This window comes from Cyprinus carpio, chromosome B22 (assembly GCF_018340385.1).
Source record: "Cyprinus carpio isolate SPL01 chromosome B22, ASM1834038v1, whole genome shotgun sequence".
Classification (NCBI taxonomy): Eukaryota; Metazoa; Chordata; class Actinopteri; order Cypriniformes; family Cyprinidae; genus Cyprinus; species Cyprinus carpio.
In genome coordinates, this window is record NC_056618.1 from 30,559,856 (window position 1) to 30,575,777 (window position 15,922).

The following is a 15,922-nucleotide window of genomic DNA, read 5'->3' on the forward strand; positions in this document are numbered from 1 at the left end:
TTGTAATTAGTTGAAGATGCATAGCTAATGTTGCATTGTATTATTCGTTTTTTTTTTCTTTCTTTTTTTACCTAAACCAATTTATTTATTATCTTCAGAGTTAGGTGTTAGCATGTTTTCTTGGATTTTTTATAGGTTTTGGGAAAAAGTTTCACTTTTAGGGGCCATTCACACAGAATTTGTTTGACCGTTGCCATCACATCTTGTGTCTTTTGCAGCATCTCACACATAATGTGGAGTTCAAAACAAACAAACAAATAACACTTTCTTTGTGAACAGGCCTTTAATGGATTAAAAAAAAAACCAGTTTTATACATTTCTGATATCTCTGTGGTGATTTTTCTCTCTGTTTAGCTGTGTCTTTAGCCTCAAGTTCTGTGGGCCCTGGTGGTCAGATCATCCACACAGAGTCCAGTGAGGTCACTCTGAGAGGAGACCCTCTAAATGGGTTTGGGGTTCAGCTGCAAGGTGGAATATTTGCGACAGAGACCCTCTCTGCACCCCCTCTTATCCGCTTCATAGAGCCGGACAGCTCGGCCGAAAGGTACGTCCCAAATGTTAACTCAACCATGTACACAAAACACAGCCATCCATGCTCACTCAAGCACATATAAACACTATAAGGTGCCACAATGGACAGAAATTCCATTGAAAATGCAAGCAGATCTTGTAACGATATCAGTATTTTTTTTTAATTTATGCCTTATGACAGAGTCAGCGTACACTCACACTTGAAAATGATCAAGCTGGATGTGATACTACCTCCGAATCTGGGTCAACGCTCAGCAGAAAAATCACGCCTTTTATCAGTGAGGTTTAAGAAAGAGACTTTCATTTTTAATTTAAGAGGTTGAAATGTGTCTTTGTCTCACTTTGTGCTCTTAAAGGGAGGGGAATGTTTAGAAAGGGTCTCCGAAACAAAAGTCAGTCTGCTGGAAAGACAAATGAAAAAAAGAATCTCTTTAACATCTCAAATGCTTTTTCCTAGACAGCAATGAGATTAAATGGAAAGCAGATGGATCCTAATTGTTTTTATTTTTTATTTATTTTTTTCTGTGATAATTGTTTTTGTTATTTTTTTTCCCATCTAGAGTTTCACAAGAGCTCTCAATAATGTCTGAAAGTGCTCTTGCCAAGATACCAAAGATAACTATAGCGTTAAACTTTCATGTCAAAAATGGTCTCATTTTTGTCTCTTTTTTGGGAGAATTGTAGAAGAACCAACTGAAACTAAGTTGTCACGTCAGTTGCTTTGCTAACTTTGCTAACATTTGGTAGTACAGCTCTAACTGTCTCATTTGGGTCTCGTTTTCTTTGTCCAAAATGGAAGTTGATACAAAAGTGCTACATCAGCTGTTTGGCACACTTTGTTAACATTTGTTTTTTTTTTTTACTATAGCTCTAAACTCTTACTGTACAGTTTGTCAACGATTTTCTCATGGGTCTTTTTGCATTTGTCCAAATAAATTGTAGGAAGCTAAATTGCTAAGGTGTCATTTCAGTTGTTTTGCTAACATTTGGCTAGCATTTTGCTAACTATAGCTGTTCTTACTGTATGTCATCAGCTGGGTCTCTTTTTATTTGAGATTCTTTTTATTTTTATCTTAAACATCTGAGACTAAGTTGGTCCAGTCACACACTCTTTCCTATCTGTGTTGAGCTGTGTTGTACTGTGGCAGTGTGTGACATTTGTGGTGTTTGGGCATGTCAGGTCAGTTTTTCTCTTTCATACACACATGGTTTCCCACAGTGACACTGGGCTTGCGTATAGAAAGTTTGTGAAGTTTTTGGTTTTTTGTAATTTATGTTCTTTTTTTGTTGTTGTGTTTGATAAAAATCAGTTTTCAGTCAGACTTTTGACTATTGGCGTGAAGTCTGGTCCACTTTGCACATTATTTTGGCCAGGAACAGCACATTTAAAAGCACTGTACACCTGAAAATTTAAATTATGTCATCATTTATGAATGTTGGAAACCAAACTGTTGATGATTGCTATTGGCTTCCATATTATGGAAATAAATAATATGGAAGTCAATGGCTAATGTCAACTGTTTGGTTACCAACATTCTTCAAAATATCTTCTGCAAAAAGAAATTCATACAGATGTGAAACAACTTGGTGAGTAAATGATGACAAGTTTCATCTTTGGCGGAACTATCCATTTAAGGGGTGTTTGGACTGACAGTGATTTAGTCGCTGGATGAAGGGAGTTTTTTAGTCCTTCTGTCTTGTTTTGATCGACAGGTGTGGGCTTCTCCAGGTTGGAGACAGAGTCTTATCCATCAACGGAATTCCTACAGAAGACGGAACGCTGGAAGAGGCCAATCAGCTGCTCCGGGATGCTGCTCTGGCCAATAAGGTCACGCTAGAGATTGAGTTTGATGTAGCAGGTTAGTGAGATTTCACGTTCACCACCAAGCTCTTAAAGCACAAAATTCTGTGTTTTCCACCAGGAGTTCCTAAGACATGAATTTGTCATGGTATTTTAAGGTTTTATAAGTATTTAATTAAAAAGCTGTTGCAGTTGTGTTTGTACTCGATCATAATGTTGTTTTTGTTGCATGGCCAGAATCTGTTGTGCCTAGCAGTGGAACATTCCATGTGAAGCTGCAGAAGAAACGAGGAGTGGAACTGGGCATCACAATCAGTGGTAAGACCTCGCTGTTAATTTGCAGTGGCTTAGTTTTGACATCAAGGGTCTGGGGATCATCTTCATTTAGTTTAGTCAACATTACAACATATTTTGGTAAGAACTGCCCTATCTAAAAAAAAAAAAAAAACCTATCTACTCAGGCATAACAACTCACAATAACCTGCAAATGACTTTAACCTGCAAAACACTTTGACTTTACAAATGACTTTTTTTTTTTGCTAATAAATTTAATGTTAACATCCGCACTTGCCACCATCACACATAATGTTTCCTGGTGATTTGGACAATAATCTGATTCATTAATCATAATTATAGCCAAGCAATGGTTTGTGGTAATAGATTAAAGGTATGCAAGGTAATCTTGTATTATTGTAATATTTACAAATATATCTTAAAAATAATGTTCAAAAATAAAACTGTTCAAAGTTAAACCAAGTCACTTTGATGCTACTTTGTTTTAATAATAATAATAATGATAATGATAATAATATGCATACACACTGCTGATCAAAAGTTTGAAAAAATAAATAAATAATTGTTTTTATGTTTATAAATGGTTGTTTTTGTTTTTTTGAAAGTATCTTATGAATCAGTAATATTGTTGCATTTGCTTAATTATTAGTATTTTAAATAACTGTTTATATGTAATTAATAAATAATTGATATATATATATATATATATATATAATATATATATATATATATATATGTATGAAAAAATACTATATATAATATAAATGTGCAAGATAAATTAATAACAGTAATATAAGCAAAGTGTTACAGTTTTGATGGCTTGTGTCATTTAAGGTAAATGTATGCAAGTTCACTTTAGGATTACTCATTTGCATTTATGTTTAATGGGTAGTCGTATCACGTATTGGAAAAACTGCAGGATTTTTACTTTTGCTTTCCTGATCTGTTATCATCCCCCCAAAAAACATTTAAGCCATTCCATCTGAATGTTTTTTGGGGGAGATTTTAATATCCCTCTCTCCCTGGCCTATTTTACCATTCTCGGTTTCGCTTCTCGAACCTGCCAAGATGCAGTTAAACTTTATATCCCCAAATGCACGGAAAATAAACCAACACAAATGTTTTGACATCCACTCAGGTCATTAAACACATCTGCGTATGGGTTTTCCTGACGGAGCATGTCCGTATGCAGACCACCCGATACGGGGCGTCCCATCTCGTGCGTGTCATAGAGTTAACATTAGCCCTGATCAACACAGCCTCATTTTTCTGAGGAAGTGTTTACGCGGCTCTGGCAGGCTTTCCGTGGGCGTGTTTACTTGAGCTCTTGGGCCTGTCTGGCTTCTTTCCATCTGACGTTCCTCTAAAGCTTCTTTGTGGCATAAACACTGAGGGATCATGGGCCATTAAACTTGTATTAGACTTGCATGAGGGCTGATATGAATCACAGGCTTTGGATTTGTACCACATTCACTCCATCCATCAGTGAAAAGACTCTTGACCATTTCTGTAAGATTCACTGCTTGAGTGTTTGAGAACAGTTCTTAACTTATCCTTCAGACGTCTGAAACATCTTAAAATGCTCTGCTTGGTGTGTACTAATGTGTACAAGAAACTTTGAGTGGAAGAAAAAGAGCTGAAATCAGATTTGAACTAAATCTCATGCAGCAGCAACAAAGCTCAACTGTTCTGACAGTATATTAATTGAAATTTTATATATTTATTATACTATATTCATAAATATATATATATTTTTTTCAGTTTAACACATTAAAATTATTAGTTTTTCAGTTTAACACATTAAAATTATTTAATGTCTTTTTTTTTTGTTTGGAGGATTTGGATTTATTTTCAGTCGCAGAACGTCTTTATGACCACATCAAACCAGAGACGTTTCAGACGCGCGGTGTCGTTTCAGACGCGCGCTCCACTTCACTTTACAGTTGCACGCACGTGCTACTTATTAGATTGTGCTACCAGCATCAAATTTTGAGGTTTAAGGCTTTGTCCATAACTACCCTTAAATCAATGCAAATATATTTTTGGTAGCACATTCTGATAGGTAGCATGTTCCATCGGCATATATAAACGTTATGTTATGTGGGATTAATTGTGATTAATTTCAATTTTTTTATCGATTGACAACACTAATATATATATATATACTTATAAAAGACACACTGCCACTGGATGCTGGGAGTTTTTACACTTGTTATTGAATTCTACTCTTAAAATGTTTTATTCCATCTGCGCAAAATATTCTCTCTGAACGTCTGGCTCACGCTCTTGCTGGATCCAGATAAGAGTTTCCATTTTTCCCTTGAAACCGTGTTTGTGGGGGTGTGTTTTAGTGTGTGTGTTTGTGTGTGTGTGTGTGTGATATGCTGAAACACTTTACTCTTGATGTGTTTTCCCATCTTTCTACAGCCAGTAAGAAACCAGGAGAGCCTCTTATCATATCTGACATTAAAAAAGGCAGCATAGCACACAGGTATGAACAAACACTTAACAACACTGGCACAAACACTTAGGAATGCAAAGGTTTATGAGCCTATTAATATGCTTTCTTTATTTTAAAATATTTCAAATCTTTTACTAACCTTTTTATATTATTATTATTCATTTTTGCATTACATATAAAATGTTTTTACTCTTAGAAATACAAATTCTTATATTTATTTGTATACAATTATTTTGCCCCTTAGTAATACAAATATTCATTTTATTTTACTTTACTGTTTTGCCTTTTAAAATATAAATTCTATTTTCTGTATGTTAATGTTTTTGCTGATCTAAATATAAATCCTTTATATATATATATATATATATATATATATATATATATATATATATATATATATATATATATATATATATATATATATATATATACTATATCATAACAACTTTTATTTTTTATTATATTATTTTATTTCTAAAATAAATCTGTTTATTGTATTTGTTAAATATACAATTTTATATTTTGCATTATTTTACTACATTTATCTGTATATAATTTTTTTTATGTTGTTTATAATTTATTATATTTCAATTTTTTTTCCTAACCCTAAAATCCCATGTTTGTTATCCTCCTATATATATATATAATATATATATATATATATATATATATATATATATATATATATATATATATATATATATATATATATATATATAATTTTTTATTATTTTATTCATTTTTCTATTTTCTGTATGTTGATGTTTTTGCTGATCGAAATATAAATATGAGTTTTTTAATTTTTTAATTTTGTTTTTTATATTTTGTTTTTTTTTTTTTTTTACTTTTAATGGTTATATATTTATGATTTTTGTTTTTGTAATATAATGTAGGGTGTGTGTTTGTAATTTTATGTTTTGGTGTATAGCTAAGTAGATATGTGCTTTCTTTTTGCGCTTTTTCTTTTAATATAAAATCAATATTTTATAACCAAAACTATATATATATAAATATTCTAGAATACGCTTATATTCTTGTTTTTGTCTTTTAGAAATATAAATACCTTTTCTTGTTTGTTGAATAACCTATTTGCAGCTTTGTGTTGCAGAAAGTCAAGGACACACTTAGTTGTAGGCTCACTCTACAGATGTGTTCAGTGTTTGTATGTGAGACTGAAGCGCGTTTCATGCTTTCTTCCTGCAGAACAGGAACTCTGGAGCCTGGAGACAAGCTGCTGGCCATAGATAACATCCGTCTGGAGAACTGCTCCATGGAGGACGCCGTCCAGATCCTCCAGCAGAGCGAAGACCTGCTCAAACTCAAAATCCGCAAGGATGAGGACAACTCAGGTGTGTGTGTGTGTGTGTGTGTGTGTGTGTGTGTGTGTGTGTGTGTGTGTGTGTGTGTGTGTGACCTGCAGTCCAGCTTCAGAACATGTCAAGAACTTGTGAAGGTCCTGTTTCATATTCAAAAGGAAAAAAAAAGAAACAGGACATTGTATCATATAGGGGGCATTATTTTGCATTGTGATATTATTTTCCTCCCATTATTTGCTCAATTCTTATTACTGTAATCCATTCGTATGTTTTGGAGTTTTGAGTCTCTGTCGATATCTCAATATTCTCTAATGATCTTCATTTGAGATTCATGCTGTTATAATTCATTAATGAATCTTTTTAAATAATATAGTACATTATTATCCTGATTACATACATTGCATAGAAAATGTTCACCGTTTCTATAAATAGGTTTCTTTATGCAAAATACTGTTTTAGAGTAGCTTTGATTTATTTATCTTTATATATGGTTATTTTAGACATATAAATCCTTTTTTATTTTAGAATTTATCATCATAAAGTTTTAACATGTTTTGCATACATCATTACATTTTTAGAAATTATAATTCCAAATGATAAAGATTAAAACAAGATTTAATATATATAATCATATCAAAATCAATCAGTCAATGTTTCAATCTAAATTGAAAATCATATTGAAAGCATGTCAGTGTGTAATTCAGCATCTGACCGCCAGGTGTCAGTATATTACAGCATATCTACTGCAAATGCCAAACGCAACCATAATGACAAATAAATCCTGTCAATCAAACAATGGCCACACCTACTCATTCTTTATTATTACTATTTTCCACATTGAGAACAATAGTAAACCATTAAAAACTATAAAAAATAAAAAAAAATACACAAAATGAGAATTACATAGTAACTATTTTATTTAATTTTTTTCTGTTTTTCTGTTATGAGGGTAAAACACAGTCTGAGGTCAGAGCAGCAGATGAATCGAAGCGTCTTATCGTTGCTTTGAAATGAAAAGGTCTTTGTTTTACCTGTTTTGCAGCTCCAAGAGCGAATCAAGAGAAGATGTAAACACTGAGCTCTTCTGTTCGCAATGTTAAATTATTCATTGGATATTCATAATATGTTGAAATGAATGCGTGTCAGTTGAATCTAGTGTCCTCAGGATGACGTGTGACAGCAGAAGTGTGTCCTCTGTCCAGACGAGCAGGAGTCATCCGGCTCCATCATCTACACGGTGGAGCTGAAGCGCTACGGCGGCCCGCTAGGCATCACCATCTCCGGCACCGAGGAGCCCTTTGACCCCATCATCATCTCAGGCCTGACCAAGAGGGGTCTCGCTGAGAGGTGAGCCACGGGTCACACTGATGGACCCTAAACCTCCCCATACGGGACGCCAAACACACCAGAAGTTACAGAGCTCAATCAACCTAATCTCACCAGCACGGCTCAGAGCACTCTTCCTGATTCATCACTGCTCGGCAGTGACATTTTTGCACTGTTTTGTCTACATTTAGTGTGTTTGGCCTCCCATACCCACATGTGTCCTCCTCAGCTGCCCTCAAACTAGATACACACATGCTGCCCTCTCTCTTTCTGTCTCTTAGAATTAATTACATAATTAACAATGGCAATAACAACAACAACAATAACAACAACAATAATAATAATAATAATAAGGGTAATTCAGATATATTAAATATTTTTATGTGAATAAAACCCAGTCTATTTGGAATTATTGATTACTCATAATTAACAGTGGTATATAATAATAATAATAATAATAATTATTATTATTATTATTATTATGTAAAATAAAAATAATAATCAGGGTATTTAAGCTACATTTATTTTTTATGTTAATAAAATCAGTCAATTTGGAATTATTGATTACGCATAATTAACAGTAGTAGTAGTAATAATAATAATAATAATAATAATAATAATAATAATAATAATAATAATAATGGTATTTATGATCATTTTCATATTTTTTTTTGTGTATATTTGAAGTTTTTATGTGATTATTGGTTGTTAATATTTTATTGTTGTTTTTATTATTAATAGTTCTTTATCTTAAACTTTACTTTCACTTATTATTATATTATTATTATTATTATTATTATTATTATTATTATTATTATTATTATTATTATTATTAAGGTAATTAAGTCATACTAAATATTTTCATTTGAATAGAATACTTAAATTTAGATGAAATTATTATTATTAATAATAATGTTTGTGTAATAGCATGTTATTATCATTGTTATGCTTAATTAAATATTGTTATAACTAGTTATTATAAATATTGCTATAAATAGTTCAAAGGATAATAGTTTAGTCAGTCATATTAAATATTTTTGCTTAAAAACATTATTATTATTATTATTATTATTATTATTATATAGCACACAGGTCATAATGGTTTTATGAATGGTTTTTGTCAGTAGTTGATGTTGAGAGCCCTGCTGGAGATTTATACTCATAACTGTGTCCAGTTTGGTTTGCAAAGAAAAGCGGCGTCTGTGATTCTAAAATTATATGCCAGGTTCTCATAAGTGGGTTATTACATTTATTTGCTGATCCTGATAAAAGGAGGTCTTCTGTATGATTTTTAAATTAGGTATTCTGTATGAATTGAACATTAAAGAATATATGCAAAAAAAAAAAAAACCACTGAGGCCAAACATGCAAGCTCCAAATACACAATCCTTCAAAGTGCACTCAGAAATACACAGTTGTTTCTTCAGTTACGGACACTCTGTGTCTTCGGTGTCGATTTTGAAAGTCTGCTTTAAGAAGGTTTTTTTTCCACAGCTGAAGAAGCACCGAAGAGTTTATGATTGTGTGGTTGTTGTCTGTTCTCACAGGACTGGAGCCATTCATGTTGGCGATCGTATTCTGGCCATCAACAGTGTCAGTCTGAAGGGGAAGCCGCTCAGTGAAGCCATACACCTGCTGCAGATGGCAGGAGAAACCGTCACCCTCAAGATCAAGAAACAGACCGACAGTACGTCTCACCATACACTACTGTACACACCTGATGCTCTTACAACAGCCCTGCTTGTCTTTAGGGGTTATGCAAACAATAATTATAAGTTAACTATTTTTATTTAATATATTTTAATATATTTAATGTTTGAATGTTTTTATATAGTTTAATATAATGGATTTTTTAATTTAATTTTATTTTTTTGGGGTCTTCTGGTTGTTTAATAAGATAAATTAAGATATAAGGTAAATAATATAAATGAATTTTAATAAATATAATTAGAAAATCATTAAGTAGATTAGTAGTAGTATTAGTAGTAGTGTTGTTATTACCATTCATATTATTATTGTTATAAAAATATTAATTGATTACTAAAAGTAGGACTACTATTTGATAAAATACTGTATTAGTGAAAGTATTTGGTCCCCATAATTTTTAATAACTATAATTAAAAATTCAGGTTTTATTAAAATAGAAATTGTTTGACTACTTATAATTATCAGTAGTAATAAACAAACAAACAAACAAAAAAACAAGTGTGTGTGTGTGTGTATATTATATTAGTGTATTATATTATATTATATTATATTATATTAGTGAACAGTTTCACCCAATAAATTGTAATAAATATAACGAAATATAGTTTAGATAATTTCTATACATTTTCTGTACATTGATATTAATTATAATTAATAATATAATTAATTATAAGTAATTATATGAATTGGGGCAAAATGTTTTTACTAATAGAGTAGCTTTCAATCATCAAAATATCAAAGTATTTATTTAGTCATCATAATCATAAGAAGTTTTAATTAATCAAAAAAAACAACAACAAAAAAAAAAAACCCTGACTTATTGCCTAAATGATCTGTATTAACAATATAATCAAGACATTTACCATTTTACACATTATACTTTTTTTTTATGCATGCAAATTTGTGTAACACTTTATTTTAAGGTGTTCTTCTTACAGTGTAATTATACATTTATGTACTGAGTAATAAACTACATGTACAGTACACTATTGTTAGGATTAGGGTTACTAGCATGTAATTATGCATAACTAATTGTTGCTATAATAGTAAGTACATGTAACATGTAACAAGGACACCTTAAAATAAAGTGTTACCCTAATCTGTTTCCACATGAACCTGTTGTTATTCTGTGAACATCATATTTGATTCCCCTCCAGCAGCAGATGATAAGAACGATCTGGATAATGAGCTCAGCGATAACGAGGACGACATGACCGACTCGCAGAAGACCAATAAACTGTCGGACATTTATTCCACCACTATCCCCAGTGTGGATTCGGCCATGGAGTCGTGGGACGGCTCGGGAATCGACGGCGGTTACAGCAGCCAAGGTGAGTTCAGTCTTCTCACGCCGGGCCGATATTCGTTTCATCTGCTGACAGACTCAGAGTCAAACATGTGACCTGATGCTCCTCCGGGTGCCTACACCCATCAGGCCGCTGGGATTGCGCTACACCCTCACGAGTGGCGTAACAGCAAGCAGAGGAACAGCACGCCTCCTCCGTCCCGCCGCAAGAACTACCCCTTCAGTGACGGAGGATTCAGTGAGGACGACTGGGACAAAGCTGCCGGGTGAGACGGGCGCTGCACACAAGCCTGAAACCTGAAGCGTTTTCAGTGTTCTTCTTGGACATTACAACTATTAAAAATTTTCGATGATCGAAATGAAGCTGAAAAAAAATAAAAATATTTGATGAAAAACTTAAAGTTAATTGAACTTTTATAAATAATAAAAAATATATATTTTTTAATACAGTTTTTATTTTATTTTTTGGTCAAGAAAAAAATTCAAGGTCAAAGTATTATACTAAAATGACCAAAACTTTGAAAGCTAATTGAAATATTTAAGAAATTATGAAAAATTATTAAAAACTACACATAAAAATTGCTAAAACTTAAATATTTTAGCGTAAATATATTTTTACAATTTTGTATATTCTAGTCATATAAAGAAATATTTGGTGTTAATCTTTTTTTTTCTTTTCTTTTTTTTATTCACACTAAATCAGTTTTATAAATAGTTGATTAAAAGCAGAGTCAATTATTGGTGTATATAATTTTCTTAGTTCCTCTTCCAATCTTTAGTTTAACATAATTAATCTAACATTCTTATTTTTCTTTCATCAACAAATTTGTGATTCATAAAATATCTATGTAGCACATCTTGGTCACATACAAGAAAAACTTTTATAGAAAAGTCCAGCTGTTTGCTTAGTGATAGGAAGCAAAAAAAAAAAAAAAAAATGATATATATATATATATAAATACAGTATATACATATATGTATGTATGAGTGTGTGTGTGTATATATGTGTATATTATTTAACATTGTCATCAAAGGAATAAGTTACATTTTAAAATATATTCAATTAGTATTTTGCTGTATTTAGGATCAAATAAATGCAGGCTTGGTGAGCAGAAGAGACAAACTTTAGACTGGTAGTATATATATATATATACTGTTAATTATGCTAAAAAAATTGTTAATAACAATTCAGATTATCAATAAATAATATAATAGTATATGAATAATACTAAATCAACACTGATTGTTATATTTAAATGACTGTGGTAACTGCTTACAGCTTTTACAGTTTAACGCTCAAATTTTCTGTCTGTATGTACAGCTTTGTAGATCCTAGCAGTCTTTCAAAACACCAGCAACCAACAGCAACGGCTGTTTGAATAAAATGTGACATTATTATTATTTTTTTTAAATGCATTATTTGAATTAATACTTGATAAATCACCACTCATGAGTCTTAATGTAATAGCAGTTCCTCAGGCCTTCAGTTTCTGTCAGGATGCTCCTCTCCCAGCTGAAGTGCCTCAGGCCTCACTGGCTGTAATGTGTGCGTCTGCTGCAGATACAGCAGCCAGCCGCATGCAGACGGCCTCATGATGGAGCAGGAGGACAGTTTCTGGTGCCAGGCCCTGGAAGACCTGGAGACCTGCGGCCAGTCCGAGCTCCTGCGCGAGATCGAGGTAAACCGCTGCGATGACGAGAACATCTTCAATCATCTCACGGGTTAGATAGAAGTGAACAAATAAGAGGAATGATAGCGTTTCTCTGTAGAAAAAGGTTGAAAGTTTGCACTTGCAGTGTGATGATGATGTCAATATCAGTTATGTAAGAAACATTTGATGCTTTAAACACAATCACAAATTTATTAAATATCATGCATTTATATGTTAATGGACCTTTTTTACATTTCAAGAAGTGGAAGTCGTGAGACTTGGGCAAACTTCTGTAGTTATGAATGGAAACTACTGCAAATATTGGTTTTGAGTTCCTGTTTGATCCGATAGCAATAGATAAAATCCACAATAGCATTTCTATGACCTTCTAAATCAAGAAATATATATATACGTATAGTATATATGCATATATATATATATATATATATATATATATTTATAATATTTATACGACTATTCTTTGTTATTTTACTTTATTTGTTATATATATATATATATATATATATATATATATATATAACAAATAAAATATTTAAAAAACATATAAATATTAATTAAATAATGAAAAACTTAAACTTATTTCAAACTTATTTCATATTTTTGTTTGTTGAAGTACTAAAATTCTGGGGGAAAAATAAAGCTAGGCAGAAATATTTCAAAGTAACTAAAACTAATAAAAATGATAAAGCTCATAACAAAATTACTAAAAAAATAAAATTAAAATGAAATCTATATATATATATATATATATATATATATATATATATATATATATATATAAAGTTTGATTTTATATCAATATTTTAATGTATGTTTTATATACATTTTTTACATGTCTGTATATCTAGTCAAATAAATTCTATTTGAATTATTGGTATTGGCAGAACTTTTTGTAAAAAAAAAATTTCTTTTCTTCCATTTATTCTAAAACAATCTCATTTATGTTTAAACATTTTAATTTAGAAAACAAACAATTAATTATTATGTTTTAATTCCATCTCCATCATACTTATATATCTCAAAGTTGATCTGTCATTTTAAATGAAAAGAATAAAGAAAAAGTGTATAAAATTGTTATACCGTATCAGTCACCAACAATAGAAAAAAAGGTAACATATTTTTGTACTTTTTATAGAAAAGTCTTGTTGTTTGCTTAAAGGAAGGATGAAAATTTAAAAACATTGTTTTTTTATAATTAAACTTGAGATGATGTATTTTTTGTCTTAAGATCTGTTAATTAAAACAATAATAATAATAACAAATAAATAAAATGCACGTGCTTAATAGAATGACTCAAAAGCTCTTTGGAGTTCAGCGGTTGAGCAATGCTGTACAGTCCCAGTAAATAATGGCAGATTGTGTTAGTCTGCCGCATCCTCCACAACCAAGCACTCAAATCTGGCCTGCAAGTTGAGGAATTGTTCCGTGAAAGTACAGCCTGTGTTTGTACCCTTACCTTATTTACATAATTCCTGTAGTGAGTCAAGTGCTAAAACACCACAGACAGCGAATGCAAATACACACCACCACCAGCATTCGCAGGTCGTTCTTGTGAATTCCCTTTTTTAAGTTGGAAATCCCAAATCACCAATCACTACACTCACACCACAAAATCACATAAAAAGTTTCTGCATACTGACTGATGGCTCATTTCACGCCTGCTTGCTCAAAACAATGAGCTCTGTTCTTACACAACCAACCGAGGAGAGTTACGAAAGCACGGGGAAGTGTTTTTATCAGATGTTTGATGACACTGTCTAGCGAGGTCAGCCATGGATGACATGTTTCTTCATCGATACTTGACTTTCTGTTTTCCGTGGAACACAAAAGGATATGTTTTGCCTCCTTTCAGTAGTGAATGACAGTATTATAGCAGTGAATCGGGTTTTCTGAAGCCGCAAGGTAGCTTTATGGGTGCAGCTTACTGAAATTGAAATATAATTGTCATGTTTCCACACTTCACTTCCACGTTTATTCAGATATGCAGTGGTTAAACAAGTCGTTACAGGTTCCATGTCAGTATTTTCGTACAAATAAATAAATATAAATATAAATAAACCCCCAATATAAATATTTTAAAGTATTCATATTCATATAAATTCTATTTGAAATATTTGGTATTTTTTGTCATTTTTATGGAAAAGAGCAGCCAGGACATTCTACACAATGTCTCTTTTTGTGCTGTACAGAATAAAGCGAGTCATACAGGCTTGGGACGACACGAACACTATATTAAAAGATTATTGGAGTATATTTTACAAGAAAAACACAATTTTAGTCTTTCTACTTATAAAATTTACAGTTCAATTTTTCCATGTGTTTCTTACCATTTCTTTGTAATAGTGAAATTTACACTCAGTTTCTAAATGAAAAGTAGTTTCCACACATCTTTTTTTCAGTGAAGGTGAACTTATTTAAATATATTTTACATTTTTTATTAAAATTTTTATTAAACTTGCAGTAGTTTTTGACATTTGTAGTATTTTGCTTGTTTTGTAGTTTTTATGGTTTTTCCATTTATTTCAATTTTAGTGTATTGTAGCACTTAAATTGTACCCTATCAACTAACCAAAGTTTAGCTAACTAGTTTATATATATTTGCCACAAAAAAAAAGAAAAGAAAAAAAAAAGAAAATGCTTTTTCACTCAAAAACAGAGGTGTTGCAATGCTGGGAGGACAAAGGCGAGATAAGGCGGATTCAAAGGGAGTATAAAGTTTAATAACTAAAAGCAAAGTAAACACTGGTAAATCAGGAAACACACGTAAGCTCAGATCAATGAGGCCTATGGTCAACCAGTTCCAAAAAGAAACACAAAGCCTGTGCTAATTCGAAGAAGTGACAAAAAGACTAAATTAAAAAGTTGGTGATAATATACTGTAGCTTAATGAGAGATTTACAAGCAATATTTAAAAGACCAGTCATTTTTGACTGGGAACAATAAATCATGTAAACAATGTTCAGCACAACACAAAGGTTAAGAGACTTGCTACTTTGTGGTTTTTGAGGGACTTTACAGTAGTATCTGTTGTAGTTACGTTCCCAAAGTCACGTATTACTGTAAGTACAAGCCAGTACAAATCTCAAATTATGTCACAAGGTGTAATTGTCTGCAGCTTTCCAAGTAATCTGCAATTTCTTCTATACTAAGTGTGGTTTGAAAGTAATTTCGTAAGTGTTGATCCACGCTGATCCTATGTGTATTGGATTGAGTTAGCAAAACCCATTGAATTACAGCTTCAAAGAGTCACAGATGCCAGAACTCACAATTAACACACATTTCAGTCGCAGCTCATTGGAAATAAATGGATCTTGAGCTCATTAAAGGTAAATGAGGATGGGCTTCACGTCTTCTGGTTAATAGGGTTTTATTAAATAGGACAATTACTTAATGGGAGCCCAATCAGAGGCTCCCTATTAAAACAACATGGCCTAAAGGCCCTTTCCATGACAGGAGTTCAACGCACTGGGGAACACTGGCTTGTGAGAAGGCAGGAATCAATGTTTG

General features: G+C 31.9%; 1 protein-coding gene across 6 annotated transcripts in view; it reads left to right on the forward strand.

Annotated features, from left to right (window-relative positions):
- The window catches only part of LOC109064628 (glutamate receptor-interacting protein 2-like), a 177,400-nt gene that overhangs the window by 153,901 nt on the left and 7,577 nt on the right, over nt 1–15,922 (forward strand). For 5 of the 6 annotated variants that reach the window (XM_042748624.1, XM_042748621.1, XM_042748623.1 and 2 more), the window contains exons 12-21: nt 355–544; nt 2,245–2,390; nt 2,570–2,650; nt 5,054–5,117; nt 6,291–6,436; nt 7,606–7,750; nt 9,277–9,416; nt 10,594–10,767; nt 10,855–11,008; nt 12,304–12,421. In XM_042748624.1, coding sequence (XP_042604558.1) covers nt 355–544; nt 2,245–2,390; nt 2,570–2,650; nt 5,054–5,117; nt 6,291–6,436; nt 7,606–7,750; nt 9,277–9,416; nt 10,594–10,767; nt 10,855–11,008; nt 12,304–12,421 — 1,358 coding nt within the window. The remainder of the gene's footprint in view (nt 1–354; nt 545–2,244; nt 2,391–2,569; nt 2,651–5,053; nt 5,118–6,290; nt 6,437–7,605; nt 7,751–9,276; nt 9,417–10,593; nt 10,768–10,854; nt 11,009–12,303; nt 12,422–15,922) is intronic. The other variant, XM_042748622.1, reaches the window with a different exon arrangement.